This window comes from Crinia signifera, chromosome 4, assembly GCF_055691185.1.
Source record: "Crinia signifera chromosome 4, ASM5569118v1, whole genome shotgun sequence".
NCBI lineage: Eukaryota > Metazoa > Chordata > Amphibia > Anura > Myobatrachidae > Crinia > Crinia signifera.
In genome coordinates, this window is record NC_139220.1 from 115,545,561 (window position 1) to 115,570,540 (window position 24,980).

Consider the following 24,980-nt stretch of genomic DNA (forward strand, 5'->3'; position numbering starts at 1 on the left):
TAAGCCATTACAGTACCATTTTATTACGGTCTGTACCGGCTAAATAAAAAATATACCGATTGTACCATTTTTTTTTTCAGGTTTTCTGCCTATTCCTCAGGACCTCCAACTCTGAGCTTGTGATGCGGATGGTCAGGAATGGGCCCGGCAGGTGTAAAGCAGAACTCTAAGCCAATGCACCCGTTCCCAGGGGTGCATTGTGGTCTGGGCAGCGTGCGTCGTATCATGACGTCACGCAGCCCACGGAGCCGCAGCTCTGTCACTCTGGGGCTGTCCACTGTGTAAGTGGCTCGTAGAGATGCCGTCTCAGACGCCTCTGGCGCATGCGCTTTTTTATTTTGGGGCGCCGCATGATTTCTCTCTCTGTGGCGGGAGTTGGCCTTGACATAAGGGGACTCTGGAGCGGCCGCCCGAGCAGACTGTCTGTGAGTTGTCACATCAATTTCATTCTAAATTATCTCTGTGGCGGTACTAAAGCTAAACACAGTGCCTGTGGGGCTGCTGTGCAGTGGATATGGAGGGTGGGAAGCATCTTGTAAAAAAAATGTTCAGTACACACATTTGGAAAGGGGTGTAACCACGCCCACTTTACCCATGGTCACGCGCCCTTCTCGCATGTGCACCGATTACTGCCCTTCAGATGATGTATGCAGTGACAGTGCAGATATATATATATATATATATATATATATATATATATATATATCACATGTACATATATGTGTATCCTGATGAGGGACACTGACATGAGGAACACATATTTGCTAAGCTGCACAGCACCCAGGCAGTTATCCAGCCTATGATATGCATTGACATATGCCATGTCAATGCCAATTGATTGCAAATGTCTCTACTGGGTCATGTCTTCACTCTTTTACACCGCTGCAGACATCTACCCCTGAGTTTCTGAGAAGCAGCAAGTTTGCCATCAGAAGGAAACAACTGGAGCTGATATTGGGTTACTTTATTTACTATGCGCCTCAGCGAATGTCACTGTCTACCCTGAAAAGACGTTACAGAGAAACGCATCACATTGACGTCAGACGTAACGTGGGTCCCCAGCGTGGTGCCGCCGTACGTGGGGCTCCCATGGATACCGTTGCCTAGTAGCATTGGTTGTTTACATACCAGGCCATTTTGCACGTTGTAGAGAGGGAAAGATGGAGCCGCTGCCGGCTTCCTTCTACGGCGACATAGACCGCAGGAACCCGGTTATCGCCACGTTTGAGAATGAGATTAAACAGCTTCTCGGTTTTATGCGGAAGCTTCAGCGAGCGCCCCCCGGAGACGGACATCTGCAGGAGCACCGGCGGGGGTAACATGCACTGTATCTCTGTGTGCAGGGGCATGATGAGAAGATACAGAATACATAGCATCACATTCCACTGTGCAATACAGTGTGATTGTTGGTGTTTAGTTATACAGAAGTTGTATAAAGAGGCATTATATGATGGCCAGCCAGTGGCACATGGCTACAATCGTATATTTACATCCACACAGTGATTCTGGCACTTGTGCATTTCTTTGGGACTAAGTAAAAACAGGACTCGGACAAGACCCCGTAACGCTGGGGGTGTCTTGTCCGGGGGGATGCAGCCGGTGATAGTTTTCGCCAGGGACACGGGAAAGAGACCCCTGGTGAAAACTATCACAGGCTGGACCCTCCGGAATAATAGAAATTGATGAATGGCGTGGGGTGGGTGGTGGTGGTATAGGAGAGATTACAGCCTCCCTGTATGTTCCTGGGATGGGGTAATGAACAGAATTATTCAGAGCATAAAGGGTGTCTGTAATCTCTCTCACACCACCTTCCCGGAGTTACCTGTCGTAGCCGCCCCCCCCCCCCCCCCCCCATATCAATGATGACGTTTTGAAAAAGTAAATATGTGAAAGCAAACATGTTAGGTGGCCTCCCACATTGGGGGTTATTCTGGTCCACATGCTCACATGATCACCGGATGTCAGCTGCCCGCCCAGTTCCTGTTGAGTGTGCACGCAAATCTAAGTGACCTGAGAGTCACTTAGATATGCGTGCATTTTCCACATCATTCGATGGCCGGCGACCATTGAATGATGTGGGTGTTTCCCCAAAGGCAGCGAATGGATGTTTATGTTAATCCATTCGCAGCCTTGCAAGGGAATTCACACTGTGAAGGGGGGTGGCGGCAAATGCGAAGGGCAGGCTGGCGAAAAATACCAGAATAACCCCCATTGTTATTTACATATGAAGCTTCTTAACAGGACTAAATTGGAGTAATTTGGGGTCTTTATTGATCCAACTGATGCTGTTATGAAGCCTAGATTTTTTGTTGTCTAGTGAGCACTTTTTATTTAGAATGAAATAATTAGATCTTTTAAAATGTGTGTCAGTTATTAGTGCACTGTTGGATGACCTGGAAAACATGAACTGTCTGAGGTCCTGAGGACCACTGATTTAGAGAGAGCTCAGTGATTCAAGTGTGGTACTGTGATAGAATGGCACCCAAAGGCAACTCCTAGGCATAGTCAAACTAGGCAAATGCCTAGGAGCAGAGGCGGATTTGACTACCCTGGAATGTTTGGGGCCAGGGCTTAAAGTGATCCTGGAGGAGAGGTGGTGGAACTCATTTGTGTGCCACCCCCCCCCCCCCCCCATTAGGCGGAGCAAGGGTGCCAGGATATCCAGTGCCCCACATCCCCTGCAAACTATAAATTGTACCACACCTACAATACTTTAGAAAGCAACAATGCATGTCTTAAGGCCCCCACCCACTAGTGTGAGGTATCGCATGTGGTACCTCGCATACAATACCCCTCCAACTCACCCGGCAGTTCGCGAGCGTCTATACAATTTATTATCAATAGCAACTCAGCCATGAAGAGGTAGACCACGTAAAATCACAGAGCAGGCTCAAAGACTGCTAAGGCCGATGGCTGATTTATCTAAAGATATATGGGCGTGAACCAGGGGTGATGCGTAGTCACATGTAATTACCCACCCAGTTGTGACATCAGTCATGACATCGTGTAGCATGTATGCTGAACACTGTCCGATCCATCTAGAGATATATCTGCAGATAGATTGATATATCTATAGGCCTTTATCCAGCCTTAGCCAAAAGGACTAAGAAGTGAGTATCTATGAGCATAAAATACAGGGATTTGTAATAATTGAGGAGAGTGCAGAATACAGTAAGCGACCCCCCTCCCCCCTCCCTGATGATCCAAGTAACTCCTGTTCTAGTATAGGGCTTACCACCCATAATCTTGTTGTACAACTTAAGTGTTTGGCCCACTTTCCCTACAATCCTGAGGGTACCTCAATTTTGACATTGTTTTTTAACATGAGTAAATGGGGTGTGGTATAAATCACTGACAGTCATTAGCGTGACGTCAGAATCCCGACTGCACAGTGGGGTGAGCGCAATGAAGCCCCTTGCCCCTTGGACCCCCACGAGGGAGCAGTTGGGATTCCGATGTCGGAATTGACTGTCGGAATCCCGACTGTCGGGGAGCCGTCCGGCACCCGAGTAAATGTTCTGCTCTCAAATGTAACACTTATTTTCTTGTTGCAGTTTACTAATTGTACATAATTAATGGGAAGAGCGTTTTCTATTACTTAAGTCACTTGGGTGTATGCATAAGTAAATTAACTGGAAAGTTTTGAGGCTGTGTACAATAGGTCATAGCGGGGAGTCTGTTTTATTAATAAAATGCATAACGAAGAAGCTTATTAAAATAGTAGAAAAGTAGAATGTAAATCTTTCCGTAACAGTATATATTTTTATTATGTTTACTATCTGTATTTGTTGCTGAAACTTGAAGTGTTTATTACATTGTTATACTTTCTACTTTGTGTATACTTAAGCAGGGACAGACTGGGGTTGTGAAACATTTTACGATGGGCGTGACAAGCGAGCAGGGTTGCCATCAGAAATTGTGGGGCCTGGGACTGACAAAATAGGCAGGGGCCCCCACCCACCAATTGTTAAACAAAATATTCTCAACAGATATTTTGCCCATACCCTGCTAGTCGGTGCCTAGGGGGAGCATGAGGTGTTACGCATACCTGCAACATATATTTTAAAGATACGCCATAACCCCTTAATGCCCATTACATATTGTCACACACACTGCAATGCCCATTACATATTATACAACACCATAGGTGCTGATTTATGTTTTTGCTGGTGGGTGCTCAAGCCAAAAATATAGAGTGGCTTTATGGGGAAGGGGTGTGGCCACAAAATAATACCAATTTATATTATGGTGCACAGTTGTCTCCAAAATTCAAATTACGGCAACAGAGTTCCACATACATAAATGCCCCCACAGTGCAGGTACATAAATGCCCCCACAGTGCAGGTACATTAATGCCCCCACAGTGCAGGTACTCCACGGACAGAATACACTCTTCCCGGCATACTGTTTCCCAGATGGCGGGTCCGGCAATGTGGGTGCTGCAGCCGCAAATTAGCAAGTTAATATGGCGGCCCAGCAGCGAAACAGAATCGGCACCTATGTACAACACACCGTAATGCCCATTACATGTTATACAACACACCGTAATGCCCATTACATATTATAGTATTCATTCTAGCACCCGCTATCTTTGAAAACCCATGCAGTTCCTGTTCCCTGCCTGGGGTGTCCTGTCTGCTGTGGTGTTTCTAGCACAAGTCTGGTTTGCATATCAGTGCTGATTTACAGACCACACTGTGCTAGAAGCACTAGAGAAGACAGCGACACCCCAGGCAGGGAAAAGGAACTGCATGAGTTTTCAAAGATAGCGGGTGCTAGAATGAACACTATATTATACAACACACCCTAATGCCCATTACATATTATACAACACACCCTAATGCCCATTACATATTATACAACACACCCTAATGCCCATTAAATATTATTCAACACACCCTAATGCCCATTACATATTATACAACACACCCTAATGCCCATTACATATTATACAACACACCCTAATGCCCATTACATATTATACATCACACCCTAATGCCCATTACATATTATACAACACACCCTAATGCCCATTACATATTATACAACACACCCTAATGCCCATTACATATTATACATCACACCCTAATGCCCATTACATATTATACAAAACACTGTAATGCCCATTACAAATTAAACAACACACCGTAATGCCCGTTACATATTATACAATACACAGTAATGCCCATTATATATTATACAACACACCGTAATGCCCATTATATATTATACAACACACCTTAATGCATTACATGTAAAACTACACACCTTAATGTGCTTTGAGCTCTGTCAGACGAGATGCAGAGACAGACCTTTAGCATCTGTCTCTGTGTGCTGTGAGCTGGTGCGGCAGGCAGCAGTGGTCCGGGACAGCGCTGTGACTTGAGGGGGTGGGGGGCATCGAAAAACGCGTGGCTGTCATTTGAGTGGCAGGCAGCGGGGGACCAGCAACCTGGCAGCTGCATCTGTGACGGGAGGGGGGGAGGCATGGAGGGGGGGAGGCGGCCAGCGGGCGACCTGTGGCCTGCCGCAGAGTAGAAAATGAAGTGACTCTGACGGGTGTTGTGAGGCACATCTCTTCAGAGTGTAAGGGCCCAGCACAAGTGTCCCCATAGTGCCCCCCTAATGGCGGCCCTGCAAGCGGTCCTCATGGCACACCTCCTTCTCTCTCTATTCTGGGTGGTCTGTAGATCTCTGAGGCAGAATTGTTTTGAGGCACAAATCTGTGGAAGGGTACAGAAAAATATCTGCTGCTTTGAAGGTTCCAATGAGCACAGTGGCCTCCATCATCCATAAATGTTCAGAAGCATCAGGATTTTTCCTAGAGCTGGCCGGCTGTCTAAGCTGAGCAACCGTGGAGAAGAGCCCTAGTCAGGGAGGTGACCAAGAACCAGATCAGAATCAGAATCTTTATTTGTCATAAAATGGCCACACGCAGTGAACATTAAACGAAAATAAATAGCATACAGCACATATATACAGCAGAAGCATAAAAGACAGTGATAACAGACAGCCAAATCGTACATGCCTACATTATTTAACCCTAGGATTTACAATTATTTAAAATTGGTCACTCTCTAAGAGCTATAGCATTCCTCTGTGGAGAGAGAAGAACCTTCCACAAGGACAATCATCTCTACAGCAATTCATCACTCTGGCCTGTAAAGTAGAGTGGCCAGACCAAAGCCACTCCTTAGTAAAAAGCAAATGGCAGCCCACCTGGAATTTGACAAAATGCAACTGAAGGATTCTCAGACCATGAGAAATAAAATTCTCTGGTCTGATGAGACAAATATTGCACTCTTTGCAGTGAATGCCAGGCGTCATGTCTGTAGGAGACCAGGCACCGCTCTTCACCAGGGCAATACCATCCCTACAGTGAGGCATGATGGTGGCAGCAGCATGCTGCAGGGATGTTTTTAAGTGGCAGGAACTGGGAGAGTAGTCAGGGTAGAGAGAAAGATGAATGTAGCAATGTACAGAAACATCCTGGATGAAAACTGCTCCAGAGCACTCTTGATCTCCAACTGGGGTGACGGTTCATCTTTCAGCAGTACAACGACCCTAAGCACACAGCCAAGATATCTATGGAGTGGCTTCAGGACATCTCTGTGAATGTCCTTGAATGGCCCTGCTAGAGCTCAGACTTGAATCTGATTGAATGTCTCTGTAGAAATCTCTCGAGATCTGCTGCAAAGAGGAATGGGTGAAACCTGACAAAGATATGTGTGCCAAGCTTGTGGCACCATATTCAAAAAGACTTGAGGTTGTAATTGCTGCTAAAGGTGCATCAACAAAATATTGAGCAAAGGCTGTGAATAATTATGTGTGCGTGATTTCTAAGTTCTTTTTATTTTTAATAAATTTGCAAAAATCTCCTAAAAACTTTTTCACATTGTCATTGTGAGGCAAAATTTTTGCCAGGTGAAACAACCAGCAATTTTCACCCATTTTTTTGGGAGGAATTTGTCTGACCTTATTCAATCCCTGTGATGATTTTTCTCCTGGGTGAAAAATTTAGCAACGGCAAAAACAGGTAAATTGTAAAAAAATTGCGGCAAATTCTCGAGTTGTGGCGAATTTGCATCTTTTTTTTTGCGCTTGTTTCCGACCATGCAGATGTCCCCAAAATGTACTAAAAATCTGGAGAAAATTCCAGATTGAATATGGATAGGCGAATATTTGCCTTTTTTTCAGCTGGTAAAGAACTCTGTCAAGATTGAATATCCCTATGTGGTATTGTGTGTAGAATTTTGAGGGGAAAAAAAACAAATTTACTCCATTTTGAAATGGATAACAAAATGTGGAAAAAGTGAACAGCTGTGAATACTTTCCAGATGCACTGTATATGCCTAATTGCAGCCTGACCCTAATCGTGTTGATATTGTGACTGCCAATTTTCACAATGTATGCATGAGTTGACATTGAACACGTCATGTCAAATGTAGACATTCAGAACATGTCAACTTTCTGAATGGAACCCATATGGTATGTCCCCAACATGTGCCTTAATCTTGGGATGATATGATTAGTCGTACTGGAAGCATGTTGTTGGTAAACCACAGAATGCCTCTATGCATAAAGGCTTCCCAAGCAGGAGTGAGGGGACTCTTCCATGTCTGCAGTGGACTGGGAATGATTTTGCTATAGCTGGTGAATACACACAGGAGCAATGATGGGCTACCCTGGGAACTGCTGGGTTGGGTGGATCTGACCTTTTGTACTGGCGGAATAAAATAATATGATAGTGATGTTTAGTGACATAAGAAGGACTTCTGGGTAAATTGGAACCACTTTTTTTATACTTTTATTTTTTATTTCTATTACATTTGAACATTTTATGTAATTTACTTTATGAGAAGATATTGGTGACATGCTTTTAGTTTCACATACCTCTGTCATCTCTTTAGATCCAGCACTCTGTTTCATATTTGGGTCAAGTATAAACCTCGACTGCCCACCTGCTATTACCAAGAAAAGCTTCTTAAGGTTGGAGATAGCCTTGTTCAGATCAATGTAAGTCAAGGTTATTAATGGGAAAAGCTGGACTATTACGTTACATTTCTTTGTAGTAACTTCTTATCATTTTGTTATAGTATTGTTCTAAATGTTTAATTTCTTGTCTGACCAGCATTAGTGAATAAAAAAAAATTATTTCTGCTAGCAGCTGATAATAACAATTCATGCTGTAATTGTAAGTAGGAAAGAACAATTGGACGGGGAGCTTATTCTAGGTAGTACTATTATTATTACTTGCATTAGATTATTACAATTATATATACAATAAATATACCATTTTCTGGAGTGCCCCACAGAGTTATAATACACAGATTGGATCTAATTCAGACCCGCTCAGTCTTTCTCGAATTTGCTTTGGGCGGGTCTGCGCATGCATATCGGTGAAAATACGCACGTGCAAACCCGCTGAGTGAATGCCGAAGCGTTCGCACAGAGCATAGTGGGAAGGGTACAGTTATTGGGCTGTTGCATGGGAATGCTCATCATTTCCTGGGCGTGCCCACTAAAATGGTGGGTGCGCCCAGAAAAATTGCTGGGCATCCCCATGAGGATGCAGACGTGACATGTTGTCAGCACCCGCCACAAATTCGAGGCAAATAAAAGTCAGCCTAGACTGACTTTTATTTGCGAACGGGTAAAAAATTATTTGGTCGGCGACCATTGAATGATTTTTTGCTCATATGGCAGCAAATGTACACATCCATCTGCATGCAGGTGCAGACATTAGGTCGGTGAAGGGGGGCGGGCTTTCGCACCCCGGCGGGCTGCGTTTACCAGGCAGAGAAAGAACGCTGCCTAACGATTTGGTCTGGATCAGGCCCATTGTGCACAGTTACTGTTTTTTTCTTTACGCAACCTTTGCCTACCTACTGTACAGTCTGAATTTTTTTTTTTATAGCATTGACAAAAATCTTGCATAGTGTAGCATGAATCATGATCACCTTTTCCGTGTTTGCTAGAACATTTCAGTTGATGTTATTAAGCAGTATATGTTTTCTCATGTTTATTTCAGGAACATAAGTTGGCACTTTTCCAGTGCTATGAGCGATACCTCGAGCAGTTTTGTTCATTTGACATAGATGACATTACAGATGTGGACCAATTTAAAACTACATTTTTTCCAAGAGGACCAAATGATAAAAAAGCTGCTCTGACGGTAGGATTATACTTTATTTACTCAGTTTATTACAAAATAATTTGTTTCAATTCTGTACAATCTGTTTGCTATTGGAAAATATATGGAGATGGATTATGACTTCATCCTGTGGAAAGAAGGCTTTTGTTTTATACCCCTTTCACATCGCACCTAATTAGCGGGTTTATGCCAATTTCTTGCCGGTTCGACCCAGTAATTTGTGCGATGTGAAATGGGTTCCCGGGGAACTGGTAAAAAAGAAGGGTTCTTACCGGTTTGTTGCTTTGCGGTGTGAATGGGTTAATTGGGTCGAATGACCCATTTCCTGTTCACACCAATGTAGGAAGCAGTGCCAGCTCTAAGTGCTGCCTCCCGCCTACCCCTGATAACGCTACGCTGCTCTGCCGCCCCCCCTCCTTGATGATGTCAGCGAACCGGCAATATTGCCGGTTTGCTGAGGAGGTCTGAATAGACCAAAATGCAGGGTCACACCGGGACTGAACCGTTTTAAAGTCCTTGGGCGACCCTGCATTTTGCGGTCTAACAGGGGTATCGGAGAACTTGTGCTCCTCTGTATAAGAGAGGAGGAGGCCCTCTGTGTTGGCCCCCTTTTCTCTCCAGGCAGCACTTGATGGGCACTTGAAGCAGACACAGATATTTAGAATGCTACTCGGAATATGCACAGCATACTTGCCTACTTGCCGGCTGCCCTTTCCTGGAGAGGGTATCCAGCTCAGTGAGGCAGGGGGACAGGGCCACCGCTGGGAGTGGAAAAGGGGCAGTGCCACAGAAGGGATACTCTCTTATGGGGGTGGCCAGAGCAATCATGTTCCTTAGCCACTCCCCCGCCATGTAATGCCTTTATTTCAGGCATTGCAATACAGTGGGTAGGGCTTAAATGATGCGATTTGTGTCATTTGACCCACGGACCCCGCCGAGGAGGAGGGGGGGGGGTCGCGGAAGTCAGACAGCTCTCCAGGAGGGTTGCCCTCCGATTTCCGAGCCCTCACGGCCATTCTGGGAGGGTAGGCTACCCTGATGCACAGGGACTTGGAAGCTGCACAGATGCATTGTTAAAATGGTTAATATACTTTAGATAACATAAAGGAACAAGTAATAGAGACACCGATAAATCATTTGCCAAGATGTTTGCCAATGTAGATTGTGGTCTTTCTTGCCTCCTACAGACATTGGCCTACACTGGCTTATTCAACTGCCACAGTCCCACATAGATATGCAGGCAGCCTGAGACTTCCACAACCCGCAACTGGACTGCCTCCACTTTGCTGTCTGTGGCCACACACACTTTTTCTTCCATGTGTGGGTGGGTGCATCCGTCTAGCCCCACACAGAATCCATGGCTCAGTACTGCCATCCATGTCCCACTATATATATATATATATATGACAACAGGGAAGAGAAGGAGCGCTTGATAGTGCATTAAACGATTTATTTAGAGATATAAAACATCAATTCCAGGTACAAATAGAATTAACCCATACCAAGATAAACAACACTGTGGGCTGGTTACTACACGGCATATGTAAACAATACCACAGCAATGCAGCTGGGCACCCGGGGATTCCAATCTCTCACAGGCTCGGTCGTTCCCACACGCTGGCTTTCGGTGCAGTAGAAGCGCAAGTGTTTGAGAAGCGAGGAAATCACCGGCATCAGCAGGTAAACAAGGTGAGCATCAGCAGGCCACGCCCTAACGCGTTTCGTCAGGATGACTTTGTCAGAGGGCGTGGCTAATGCATGACGCTCACTATCATTTATACTCATGCTGCTGTCAGTCCGGACCTATTTGTCCAATCGCAATGGAGTGCCAGTCCCCCCTATAATGGTTACACCTTAAACCCAAATGCTAAAAGAACCTAAAAACAGAAATGTCAATCATACAATACACAGTAAAACGATTATTATATGCTTCCAAAAAAAAAATATATATATATAATAACACCATAATTAATTAATAAAATGAGTTATCTCGTAGCCTTAATTAAGGCCTGCTGGAATCAATGTACCCAACTGTAAAATCCAGTGTGTTTCTCTTTTAATGAGGAACTTTTCCCAATCACCTCCTCTTTTTTATTTTTTTTAACTAATTCAATACCTTTAAAGGTCAAACTGGATGGGTTACAATTATGATGGTCCTTGAAGTGTCGTGGGACGCTATGGTTGGTGACCCCATGTTTGATATTTCTTTTTTTAAATTCAATAATTTTTTATTGATTTTTTCAATAAAACAAACAAACATATAATGCGCCCAAGTGGGCAGACACAACAATGTATACTTGGCATAAGTTTAAAGTGCAAGCAGGTATTTGTAGCATGTAGACAGTATTGAACAGAGTTCCTATGGTGGTTCTGAAAACGGAATTGCCCGAAGGCGCCATTCGGGCAGCTGACAATTGTAGAAGAATAGGAGTTGTATGGTGATCGGCTTAACATAGCAAAATATATACAGTCGCTCATGACAAATGATGAACAGTATAAACACATACCAAGCAGGATGTGATATCAGTATAGGATATTAATAGTAGCATGTCTAGCTTAAAATCAAATAAAATGCCCTCACAAAACAAACCTTCCCTTAACCCCACCCTGTATAACCTACCCCAACACATGCATACTTGGATCCCTTAACGTCTTATCCCCCCCTATTACAACACTAGCACACGAACTATCTAAACCCCCCCTCCCCCCCCCCGATTGCCCAAAAATTGGGACAATATACTGATGATGATGTATAGAATAGAACACCAGTATGTATTGGAGTCACTCGTATAAGCAGGTTGCATCATACACATAAGCAAACAATTAAAGTGATATTCACTTAAAACAGGATTGATAGGACACTGTACAATGACATATACATGAAAGAAAAAGAGAAAAAAAAAAGGGAAAAGAGACTTAACAAAAGCATTTGGAGAGAAATCCTCTCAATGGTTGGCTATAGTATAATATTAGTAAAGCATCAGTCTGGCCATCCGTAAACATGGCTATATGAGATAACCAGAGTTTGAGTCCCATCCCCGTACTCCCCAGAGCAGGCATCTCCACATGTAGCAGGATTGAATGGAGGAGGTTTTGATAGGGTTATCAGGATTAAAGTTGATATCGGTAGGAACATTGCAGCCTTCAGGTAGGATTTAGCTATAGAATTGTAGTGAGCCTGCAACTCTTGTACAGTCATGTAAAAAAGCAGGACATCACACATAGTTGCATGCTTAATGTGGAGTGGAGAGTCACCGCAGGTAAATATAATAAACTCAGCTCCTTACTTAAGTATCGCAGGGGTGAGCATAGACGTAGGATTTACAGGAACCACTGGAATACCGCAATTAATGGAAAAGTTGCCCTTTTTGTCTTCTCCTGTAGCAGCATTATAAGAAGCAGAGGGAACCTTCATCTGTAAATCTTCACAACGTGTATAATGAACAGAAGTACAGGCAGGAGATATATCATCAGTAGCCCCTCCACTCCCATCAGGGTTAGCTGCAGGGGAACAAGCATTTAAGTGTAGCACCTCAAGCTGATTGAGGAGCCTCTGGAATGATGCCCAAATAGATTGGAGGATATGGGAAACATCCATGGTGCGCTCAGTATGTCAGTCACTTGAAATAGAGAAAGCTGCTGCAGGAGGCCTCAAAATGGCCGCGGGCTCACCTTGTATACAGGGCGTCATAAGTTTCACCATTGGACCCTATGGCAGACAAAGAATGTCCATCTGAACATGGCCCCGGTGTCAATGCAACTGTGTATGTAGACGTCCATGGAAATTACATGGATCTGCAAGCAATTTTGATTTGTGTATCTATGCAGGATGCATGCGCATTTGCAGAAGGAAAACATTGGCCAATTGTCCCTGATGGTTTCCCCATGTCCACCTTGGAATCAGTTCCTATGGGAGGCTCCCAAAAGACATGCACTGGTAACACATTATTTTGCCAAAACACACATTGGAGAAAATGTACTAGCCTTTTTGGCAGAACTGATATAATTGTAATGTATTCCTAATCACCTCTCTAAAAATGATACACGGGCAATAAGAAGAAGGCTCTTGAGCTAATTCTGTGTGTTTGAACAGATGAGGTACCATGCTTTCACAATGTCTTATTCAAAATAAATCCCTACCTTCAAATTGCAATTCTCTTCAATTATACCAATGGGTGACTGGCTTCCACCCAAATTCTGTATTTTACCCAACTCTGCAGTAATTATTTGATTTCATGGGAAGAGCTAGAACATGCTATTAAATCTCAGAAACTAATTTGCCATGGATCGCTTATGGAATCCGCATTGAAGTTTCCCGATGTTCAGGAAACTGCACACATGTAGGAAGCATTCTGCGCCTGTGCGGGGCAGGCCTTTGATCACATAGCAAAAATGCGATCATCTTTGCCTGATTGACAGGAAGAGGTGGTCGACATGACGTCTCCGTTTTCTGGGAGTAGCCAGGCCGAAGGAGTGCACCGTGAGGCGCAATTTCCTTGGCCTTGCAAACCGCACTGAGGCAGGTAGCCTGAATACCACTAGACTTACTCTGGCTGTAGTTGCAGAGGGGCAGTTGCGATGTTCCTCTTGCAGTTTATTGCGATCACAAATGCAGGCAGAAGGTGGCATTAGTAGCTCATTAGGTGCCAGTAATGAATAAATCTGAAGGATCAAATTTCCATAAAAATAATAAAAGTTTAAAATTGTTTTAATAAATTGTTGAGGGTATCGTTATTTAACACTGAAAGACCAAATAGTCTACAGCAAAATAAACACTTCATCTAGTCACACATGGCCTGAACCAACCTCACAGCATTATTCAATACTTATAGTGGCCAATTGGTCCAGTGGCAGGGTGGACAGGTGGGACACCTTTATGTTAGAGGTGCCCAGAGCTACAAAGACTATTAACAGTTTTTGCTAGGGAGGCCCGGATCGGGCTGCGATGACCACCTTTATCATGTGACTCAGACGCTGTTCGGCTGCTCCTGACCCCCCCGGTTGACATTCATAATACCAATATGAGAATGTTGACACAGTCATCGTATTAACATTGAACATAGTAGTTTTGTTTGCATTGGCCATGTTGACATTCGGCACAGGTGAAATGTCAACATTAAGGAAATGTCAGAATGTCAACACATTTTTAATGTAAGTATATTCCTAACCCCAGTGCTAATCCTAATACTAACCTAATTTTATGTTAAGACTAATTCAACTAGTCAACATTTGTTATCTTGAAACTGTGTCCATGTAGACATTTCCCAGGTGTTCACATTAATGATGTTGTTATTTTAGCCATGTTAACATCCATTGGCAGCTCATTGCCTATTTACCCGTGTCTCTCCTGGGGCTTAGGTTCGTGGGCAGGGCTTGTCTATGGTGCTGCTAAACTGGCTGGCTTCTAAAGACTGCATCAGCTGCATCCCATAGAAGCCAGGGAGGGCTGACTTTATAGTAGGGGAGTAGCTTCCCATGGGAAGTGTTCTCTCTGCTATAGCAAGTTAACTTGCAGACCCAGAGGAATGGACCCCCTGCGGAGGCTGCATGTGTGGCTGTGATTAGATGGAATGCCTTCAATATAAAGTCACTGTCATTGCCAGACAGTCCCTTTAGGAGGTAGATATTACTGGGACTTGAAGTCCTAGGTAAATCACCCACTGTTGACATCATAACTATATCAGCATAATTGACAAGTTCATGAATTTATCAACCATAAGAGTTTATGCGGTACAGTGTTAATACAAGCTCATGAATCCTATAGCAAATAAAACTAATACAATTTTACAGAACTTGACATTTTCTTAACAATATTCAGTTTATAGTTAATATACGTTCCCTAATACTTCCACTATTATTTCCTTACAGTTTCATGCCCTGCAAGGAAGATGTATTTGTATTTATCAATTGGTGAAGACCAATGATGCCAATCTTCAGAGTGAAGAGTCTGTGAAGAAGTGTATGAGAATACTAGCTTTCCTCCAGCTCATCATGCAGGTTGTCCTGCCACAGGAACATCTCTGCTGGTTGATTTTCAATGGTATGCGCCTTTTAAATAGGTCAATTTTTGAAATACAGTATCATATCATGTGTATCCAACTTTCTTGTGCATTTAAAGCTGACTATTGGTTATATTGAGATACGATATTATATGCAGCAACAAACTGCAATGTCAAGATTTCAAATTGTTAACAGAAAGAATTGGATTACAGTTAATTATCTGAAAATGTGTGCCTGTTAGTGCACGGGGGGGGGGGGCATATTTTTTTCGGTGGCAGGTTTTTAGAAGTGGAAATGTTGCCAACTAATCAGCGGCTATATTATTTATCTAGCACCTTCTAAAAGATTAAAGCTAACATGTAAACGGTTGCTATGGGTAGCATCTCCAGTTCTGAAACTAGAATAGTAATGGGTATACTCCCTTATTCCACTTCTGGAAACTTCCATATGATGTCCAGATGACTATGACATGGAATTGGTTTATCTCCCCATTGTTAGTTTATGCTTCCCTAAGTAATCATTATTCAAACTTCATTCATATATAGAGGCATATACAGGGGCGCTGATTACATTTTTTTCCGGCGCCCCCTCCCCCCCCAAACAACCACCACCAGCAGTGGATATGCCGTCAGCAGCAGGGTCCCTGCGGAAGATGGGAACTAGCAGCGGTATTAATACCGCTACTAGTCCCCATCCGCCGCAGGGACCCCCGCTACTGACGGCATATCCACTGCTGGGACCCCGCTGCCGTGGCCCGTGCCGTGAGTGCTCCTCACTTTCCGTGGATGCTCGGGCCCCGGAGCACCCATGGTTTCGGCGCCTATGGGTATATATATATATATATATATATATATATATATATATAAGTACTGGCAGCGGTGTCTTGCATTGTTTCGTCTGTGACAGTTGGTTTGGCTCCTCTATTTAAATTTTGAACTGCACTGAAACCCCACCTCTGTAGTCACTACAATGTATATGTAAAGTTAATCATGAGGTGAGGAACATTTGGCCTTCGTGCACTGAAGCTCACCACCTGCCTCACAGATACTATTATCTTCTATTGGGGCAGATGTATGAAGTGTCGGTATGAGTGAGTAGATTCTGATTTGTCCATAGCAACATCCCATGTGAAATAGAATTCACATCTTAGTAAATTTCACCCTTAGTGTCTACATATTCTATTTGCACTGAAAGATTACAAATCACTATATCTATTTTTTCAACAATGAAGAAATAGATATAGTGATTTGCAGCAACTTATGTTTGAAAAATATAGTTTTCTATATTTGGCAATGTAGCCTCTATAATATTTGGGGATTTCCAATTTATTGGAAAATCACGAGAAACTGATGTTTATCTCAAACCTGGCCAATATTTTCAATAGTTGGAAATACCAGCCTAGACCTCTTCAATCCTAGCACTTCCCATACGGGACTCACCGCTGCAGATTCTGCTCTTTGAAAAGCAATATCTGGAGGAAACAGGCACTATATTTCTAGGGGAGTACGGAGGCAGGCCCCGGGTGGAGCTGGCTAGCGGCGGTGACATACAGGAGTCCAGGGGATCCAGCAGGCAGAAAGGGCTCAGGCACACTTATCGCCCCTGAGGTCCCGCTCTGTGAATATTTAATGAGCGGGTCCCCACCCCCTGCATATGTAATGAGAAGACCTGCTCATTTCATATGCTCATTAAATAGGCTCATTAAATATTCACTGCACTGGCTCCCGCTCATTAGATATGCACAGAGCGGGACCAGCTCAGTGCTCACTACTGCCAGGGTCCTAAATACCATTTCAGACTAGTTCACACTACCATAAAAACAGGTCTGAAACGGTTATGACACTGCTTTTTACCTGTTTAAGAAATACCGGTATTTCTTAAACGGGTAAAGCACCCTGGAGCTTTCAGACTGCAGCTCTAAACTTTTTAAAAGAAAAAAAAAAACGTCCATATACCGTTTAAGAGCTGCAGTGTGAAAGGGTTATTTGGTTTTACTTGATCTATAATGTAATCTTCGTTTGTTAACTGGGGTTTTTGCATTTTCAGGAACTCTTCATATATACACCATATGCAGACATTTAATGGCTTTGGGGCATTCATCACAGGTAAGATGCAACCAATAAAGCAAAATTAATGACATACTCATGGTACCTGCTACATTGGATTTTTTTTCTATAAAGGGGGCATGGCCATGGAGGAGGGGGGGACGGGAGTCAGTCTGTGAAGCTGCCCCCCTCCCCTGTTCCAGTGCCTATGGTCTGGGGCGTTTTGAATCAAAGATGCGTCTGCTTGTTTTTATGCATTTGTGGGTCCCTCCAGTAAAACCAGGTGCATATTTTCATTTTGAGGGTGCTGATTCATCAGTGGATGCTATTGTCTCCACAGCTGTGTATTTGTATGCTGCTGTGCGACAATTTTTAAGTGCCACAGGGCAGAGGCGTAACTAGGACTTTGTGGGCCCCATAGCAAAATTTCTAATGGCCCCCCCTCCCCCCCACCGGTCTTTACCGGTGTCCGTTATTACCATCATCCCTTTGTGGCATTGTGATAGCGTCCTGCAGGTGCGTCCACACAGGTCCAGGCACGCAATAGGCAATAGGCAGCCAGTGTCCCCCTTCTGGATGCAAGTCTCTTCCTAACAGCAGAGCATGCAGCAGCAGCCCAGCGTGCACGGACTCGCGAGATGACGTCATCTAGCGAGTCTCTCTCCCTCACAAGCAGCCGTGCCCAGAGCTATAACCAGTAGCAGCAGCAGCAGCTACTGCTGCTGCAGACCCATGAGATGATGACGCTACATCTCGCGGGTCAAAGGTCACGTCGGCGGCGTCCCCCCTGCCTGGCTTCTCCCTCGGCCAGCCCAGCACACCCCTGGCCGCTTGTCCTGCTTGTGAGGGGGAGATTATGTCATCCCGCGAGTCTCTCTCTCCCTCACAAGCAGGACAAGCGGCAGGGCCCGGGGCTATTACCAGCAGCAGCAGCAGACCCGCAAGATGATGACGCTACATCTCGCGGGTCAAAGTGCACATCGGCGGCGTCCTCCCCAGCCTGGCTTTTCCCCGGACAGCCCAGCACACTGCACAACGGGGCTCTAATAGCGGACGGACGGCTCTGGCACTGCTAATATATTGGCGGTCATGGATGGTGCAGGGGAGTGCTTGCTTGCTGTCTATGGGACCCGGGCCCCCCCAGCCGCCGGGCCCCGTAGCAGCTGCATCTCCTGCACTCACTGTAGTTCCGCCACTGCCACAGGGAGTGTTTTGTGTAAAAGACACCTCCTGTCTGCTTCTCTGATCCTCTGCTGCCTTCCAGCAGGTAGCACCAGAAAAAATGAGAGACTCATAGGTTACTCAGGATGTCCAGGTAAATCATGCTGTTGACTTCAGTGGCTGGATGCAGCCACTGGCTCTGGCGCCCCAAACCTTTGTTGGTAATGACATCTTCCAGACATTTCCTGTAATGAGAAACTAGTTGCATCCACTGCCCAGGTGTGATTTTTTGCCAATTCTTCCACGCAAACAAGTCTTCAAATCTTGTTCCGTGTTTTTTTTGAGGTTCCGTGGGCCTCTTCTATGAACTCTGTTTAGTTCTTTCCATAGATTTACAATTGGATTCAAGTCAGGTGATTGGCTGGGCCATTCTAGCAGCTTAATTTTGTTTCTCTGAAACCAATTGTGTCCTTGGCTGTGTGATAGGGATCATTGTCTTGCTGAAATGTGCACCCTCGTTTCATCTTCACCATCCTGGTAGAAGACAGCACATTTTTTTTTATCAAGAATGTCTTTCAATTTTATGAAGTATGCAGTATTGTATGCTGACAAACAGCGCCACACCATGATGTTCCCACCACCAAACTTCAATGATGGTATGGTGATGTTGGGTGATGTGCAGTGGCATTGTTACAATGGCAGATCCAAGCACTCCCCTGTGCGTTCACTCAGGGGAGCGATGGTCAGCAACTGCCCATGTGCATAAAGTTTTATGCGCATGTGCAGCAGCTTAGTGCGAGTGGGAGCGGCAAATTACTTATTCGGTGCGGGTGTGGGACATGGGGTAGCAGCGAGGGGTAGCGTCCATGTGAACGCCCAGTGTTTCATGAGCGTTTGCATGAAAATGCTGGGTGTTCCCATGGACATTCGCCCGTGACACGGGTACGGGGGGCGGGCATCTGACGTCAGTGTATGTCAGCTGCCTGCCCTCTTCGTGTACAGGAAGCCCGCAGATCTAGGACACCAGAGAGGTGTCTTAGATCTGCAAGCGCTTGCAAAAATCATTCGATCATCAAATTATTTTGTCCCTGCGAGGAAATCGGGGGTGGGGGGAGGGGGGGGGGCAGGCTTTCGTGCGGGGGGTGGGCGTCGCATAGATGACACACATAGCTGCGAATTCAACCAGAATGTGTTAACCAAAATAATCCCTTATATGTAGTAACTCATAGCAAACAGTCAGTCATTTTATTTTTTAATTCTGTCTCCATGTCAACAGGATGAAAACCAAATTCTTGTAGGCATTCATATGTACCCTATAATGTTATCTAATGGTGACCTCTTGTGGCCGCTTAAGGCTATAGTTGTTCTAAGAGAAGTGCAGTGTGTTTGCTGTTCTTGTCTATGCACACACTTATCAGAGGGTGTATGCAATAATAAATCTCATTGCTCGGCACTTACAGTATGTACTGATTGCTGGATTTATTACTGTAGTATCAGTAAACTAATTACTCATTGATATACAGTAGCACACACTTCATTCACCTATAAATGTCAAATCGCTGTCAGTAATTATCTGTAAATAAACATGGGCTGCACATCACTTTATTTCAGGCCCTGGAGTTCCTGTTATGGGCAAGCATATGCATGGAGTCATCTGTCCCACTACTGTCTGTCCAGTACTTGAAATGGAGGGCAGCACTATACACGGCTGTGTGTCAGTGTTATTTTGACTGTCGGGAAAGTGTCCATGGAGAGGTACAGTTGCTGTTCCTGTGATGATTTTGTCAGGCTTTAGTTCTCAGGATCCTGTGCTAAATATTCTTGATATCAGGATCCAGACTTGAAACAGTTAAGCCTGAAATGAGGTCTCATGGCCAGGCAGATAAAGGGATAGTATCTGTTGCTTAATGTATTATGCAAACCCACACAAGAGGCCACTAATGTGTTATAAATACTCACACAAGGTTTGGATCCTATTAAAAATAATGATGTGGTACAAAAGAAGTTATTGCGGCCTGATCCTTACGGGATCCCATCCAGAATATACTCATAGACTTGGTGTAAGTCCAGCATGCTGTTCTGGAAAGGCTTCATGTAATAATCCAGATTACTTGTTATATAGCAGATGAAAGTAAATTGTATTAAGCAGTTACTAATATTATGGGTCTAGAACCTGGAATGCAGTTTGTGGTGTTTTTTGTTCTATAATACACAAGCATTGCTAATGTCTAGAAAAATAAATATGTAATTTTTTTTTTGTCAACACCTTGATAACTAAATGTATTTAATGTATTTATAGCCATTTGGTTTTCAGCATACATGCCTACTTTTGAAAACTAGTTTCATGGAGATTATAGTTGGTGGTAGAATTTTGTAAAGTACCCCATTGAGGGGGCATGTCATGCTCCACCCAAAGGGCGTGTCTAGTTCCACTATTGCCAGCCACCAGCTCCGCCAGGGGGTGCGTGCGCACGAGACGCTCGCGCGCCCCGTGGCAACGGAGATCCCTATCGCCATCCGCCGCCTCCCCCCGCCGGTCCCCATCACCACCCTGTCCTGCGAAGTGGAGACCAGCAGGAACCCACTGCTCAGCCGCCGAGAGACTGGGAGGCGCATGCGTGTGGGTTGCACGCACGTCCCAGTTTAAAGGAGTCCCTGTCCGCCAGCGCTCGCCAGAGGAGACGTTCTGGCGGGCACCGGGCAAGGACAAGGGGTGCTCCATCTGTAGCTTCTGGGAAATGGTGCTGATGATTCAATGTAAATGTATCTATCTCGCAGTGTAATGTGGACTAAGTGAAATCAGGAAGATTGCTAGACTAATGAGGGAGAGAGGGAGATTGATGCTATTTCAGGGAGTCTCCTGCAGAATGAACAGCTGCTAAGAAATCTGAACCCAGCGTAGCATATGTAGTGGAATTATTATTTACTTTTGTTTTACCTGTTGTGACAAGAACACTGAAGTAGTGTTAGAGGGCAGGTATATTTGTCCCAGGTTCTTGTCCTACACCTTTTAGAAACAGGTGTTTTGCCTCACAGAGGGCTAATCAGCAAGCAAGCTGTAAAAAGGCTGCCAGAGTGAAGAGTGAGAGATGATTTGCCTGGGAGATTGCAGAGTCTCTGTGTGAGAAGCAAACCTGCCTTTTACAAGTGAGTTCCCAGTGTTGACCGGGAAACTTTGTATTTTTCTTTAGTGACAGTTAGGAGCATCCTGTGTATAGTTAGTGCCGGACAGGCAAGGTATTTTCTTTTTATGTTTATTTTGTTTTCATGCTGAAAATAAACTGGTTGCGGCCAGTTGTACCACAAAGACTGGACTGGTGTGATTTCTCAGCTGCTGTTGGCTGCCTTCTACCCCAGGAAAAGGCATCCAAATTCCCCTACAGTGTTACAGTGTATGAAAGTGTTTGACCTGTGCCCGTTGTGCTCTTTATATTATTTTCCTTAGTGATAGCTATTCCCATATACTGTATTTAAAATAAAGGGTACCAAATCTCATACATGTTTTTTTTGCAATTACATATTTCATTTATAATGATTTATGATGACATTCATTGAGACTTAAACATATTTTAAAATTGAAAACAACCATAAAAATGATAATGGATGGGTTGTAATGGAAGACGATTTTGGTTCAATTTTGTGAAAGTCGCACATTTTGCGAAGTTAACCAATGTAATAGCATCCAGGTTCACAAATGTTTTTAGCCAGTAAAAAGTCAGGTTCAGATGATTTGACCATGTTAAACATACAACTCGGTGTACATACAACTCAGCTGATGTAATAGAGTCTGGGTTAGAATGTCTGACACAAAACAGCTCTATTAAGTCAGACATAAATCAATGTAAATCAATATTAAGTACCCAATTACAGCACATTTGCAACAAATAAACATTTGAAATAATTTCTAACCTTAAAAATCCAAAATATACTTTGATCTCTTAAAATAGTTCATGTAGTATGCATGACATTGCATTCAAATAATAACACCAATGTCCAGTAAGAATTTGTGAAAGTTGGTAAATATGATTTGGTAAATAAGAACTATCTGCAGCATTGTGGCGTGTAATTGGGGTTTTTAATTTGTTTTATTTAATTGTATGGGTGGTACTTGACAGAAAAGACAAAGTCCCGTACATTCCTGAAAGTGCATTCCATAACTTTATATTATTTTTATGATCATTTTACATATGTATGCACTATGACTTTTTATAAATTTAAATATTCAATACAATAAATGTACTTGTCTTTGATCAACTAAAAATAAATGTTCACATCAGAGGGTTTTTGTGAAGGATGTGCCTTGGGTCTGCTAGCTATATTAAATATATGTCAACAGATAATCAGTCTTTAGCAGGGAAACAGACTTTAGTCCCATACACACTAGGCAATATTGTTCACAATATCACTCAGAGTACTCTCTGAGCAATATTGTGGACAATACTGCCTAGTATGTACACTTCCTGTCATTAACGATGCACACTCCCATGCATCATTAATGTCCCCTCCCTCATCCAGCATGTCCGGATGAAGAAGCTCACTGTTAACAATGGCTGCACTGCTGTCACCCCCCCCCCCCCCCCCACCAGGTCCCCAACGCCACCAATATTGGCGGCTGTGGGCATCGGCAATTGTGTATGGGGCTTTACTATTACCTGTGTACATGACCTCTATTAGTTTAGAGGTCTACATTATTGTAGCCTCTATTATGCTGTCATAGCTGGTGCTCTAGAGAGTGCTACAACATTTATTTGTATGTTGTCATATACTAGTTTACCGGTAAACATTTTGGCACTAAAGCCTTATTTCATTGAATGGTCATTTGGAATATTAATGTATCTAATAAGATTAAAGTATGTGTTACAATGGAGGTGTTCTAACTAATGTCCATTTATAAGAGTATATACTTTTTTGTGTTGAGGTTATAGTGTTCATTCTAGCACCCGCTATTTTTGAAAACCCATGCAGTTCCTCTTCCCTGCCTGGGGTGTCGCTGTCTGCTGTGGTGCTTCTTGCACAGTGTGGTCTGTATATCAGCACTGATATACAAACTAGACATGTGCTAGAAACACCACAGCAGACAGCGACACCCCAGGCAGGGAACAGGAACTGCATGGGTTTTCAAAGATAGCGGATGCTAGAATGAACACTAGGTTAGTTGATCATTTTAGACAGGATTAGCCAATGCCTTCATAGCATGTTTTCATTTATTTATACCAATAAAACACTGCAAAAACAGCTTTAATTAAGAATTAATGTACACATCATACAGTTATCGAATACGGATTTCAATTGCAGTAGTAGCAGGTAAATCCAAGGGAACATGTATTGCATATAGTGATCCAAGCAGTCTGGGCCACCTACTATGGACAAATCTTTAATGGTTCATTATTTCATTGAACAATTTTCAGTACAAAACCATGGGGCAGTTGCATGCCAAATCACAGTTTTGCTATGTAAAACTAATACTCAGTTCATAGAGAGCTTAATTATATTGATTCTATATTTTTTATCAGATTTTATTTATAGTCTCTTACAACTTCAACTAAAGTGTAAAATGTAATTTAACAGGAACTATTTGAATATTAAGCGTAGATTTCCTGCACAACAAAGATGACTTCTATTTTTCCTTATTCACGGAACATTAGACTGCAGTTAATATCTTTTTGTTTATTAGCCCCGTCTTTCATTCTATAACATAGAATATTATTGACATATCTCATTTTTGCTAATCGCATCTTTTTGTAGGTGTTTGCTCGCCGTGCTCTTGGTAAGATCAATGAGCTTAGTCAGCTTGAAAATTTGAGTGAATCCTCCTACAACGAAGAGACAAAAAAAGCTTTTAAAGAGTCCACTCTTAAGGTAAACAAGCATTTGTCCGTTTTAGCAAGCAAAGTGTTGGTAGGGCGCTAGATGCGCATTACAATCTCACTAAGATATTCACAGACACATACAGGTGTTATTGTAATCTTGCTGCATTTTTATTGCTAGTTCGTGCTATTCAGATATAAACCAATGCATCCCCCATAGTTTCATGTGATTCTTAAACACTGTTCATTGAAATCTTAGTATAAAATATTTGACATTTTTATACAATTAGATGAATATAGGGGAACACATATAAGCAATAGAATTCCGAAATGTTGGATTTTAATGTATTACTATGATCCTCCTACTAGATGATAGAGCACTGAGGGATAGCTAGGGTTTGAAGTTGTCAAGATTCAGCATAGTAACATATAAAAACAGGCCCGGCAATACTGCAATTGGTGTGTAGATCATGAATTTTCTTTGTAGAACCAAAAGTATAGGATACGAAGACCTGTGCAATATAATTGCTAATGTGAATACATTATTGCTGTTACGTTATGATGGACCATTGGTAAAAAACATGGTGCAAAAATGTATTATGCTATTTATTTTATGCCGATTATCGTTAGACTGCGCATGCGTGCGGCCCATAGTACACATGCACATTAGCCATCCTGCGATAGAAGCCTGCTACTTTTTTTAATCGGTGGTGGTTTGCAAGGCGATTGACAGGAAGCAGGCGTCTGTGGGTGGTAACTGGCCGTTTTATGGAAGTGCTAAGAAAAGAAAACTGGGAGTGACCAGAAAATGGC

General features: G+C 43.4%; 1 protein-coding gene across 2 annotated transcripts in view; it reads left to right on the forward strand.

Annotated features, from left to right (window-relative positions):
• The first annotated feature begins 1,131 nt into the window (after window positions 1-1,131).
• The window catches only part of CFAP54 (cilia and flagella associated protein 54), a 341,833-nt gene continuing 317,984 nt past the window's right edge, over window positions 1,132-24,980 (forward strand). For both annotated transcript variants that reach the window (XM_083182295.1, XM_083182296.1), the window contains exons 1-7: window positions 1,132-1,315; window positions 7,911-8,016; window positions 9,032-9,175; window positions 15,023-15,194; window positions 17,201-17,259; window positions 19,972-20,115; window positions 24,106-24,219. In XM_083182295.1, the coding sequence (XP_083038421.1) occupies window positions 1,161-1,315; window positions 7,911-8,016; window positions 9,032-9,175; window positions 15,023-15,194; window positions 17,201-17,259; window positions 19,972-20,115; window positions 24,106-24,219 (894 nt within the window). In that variant the 5' untranslated portion in view covers window positions 1,132-1,160. The remainder of the gene's footprint in view (window positions 1,316-7,910; window positions 8,017-9,031; window positions 9,176-15,022; window positions 15,195-17,200; window positions 17,260-19,971; window positions 20,116-24,105; window positions 24,220-24,980) is intronic.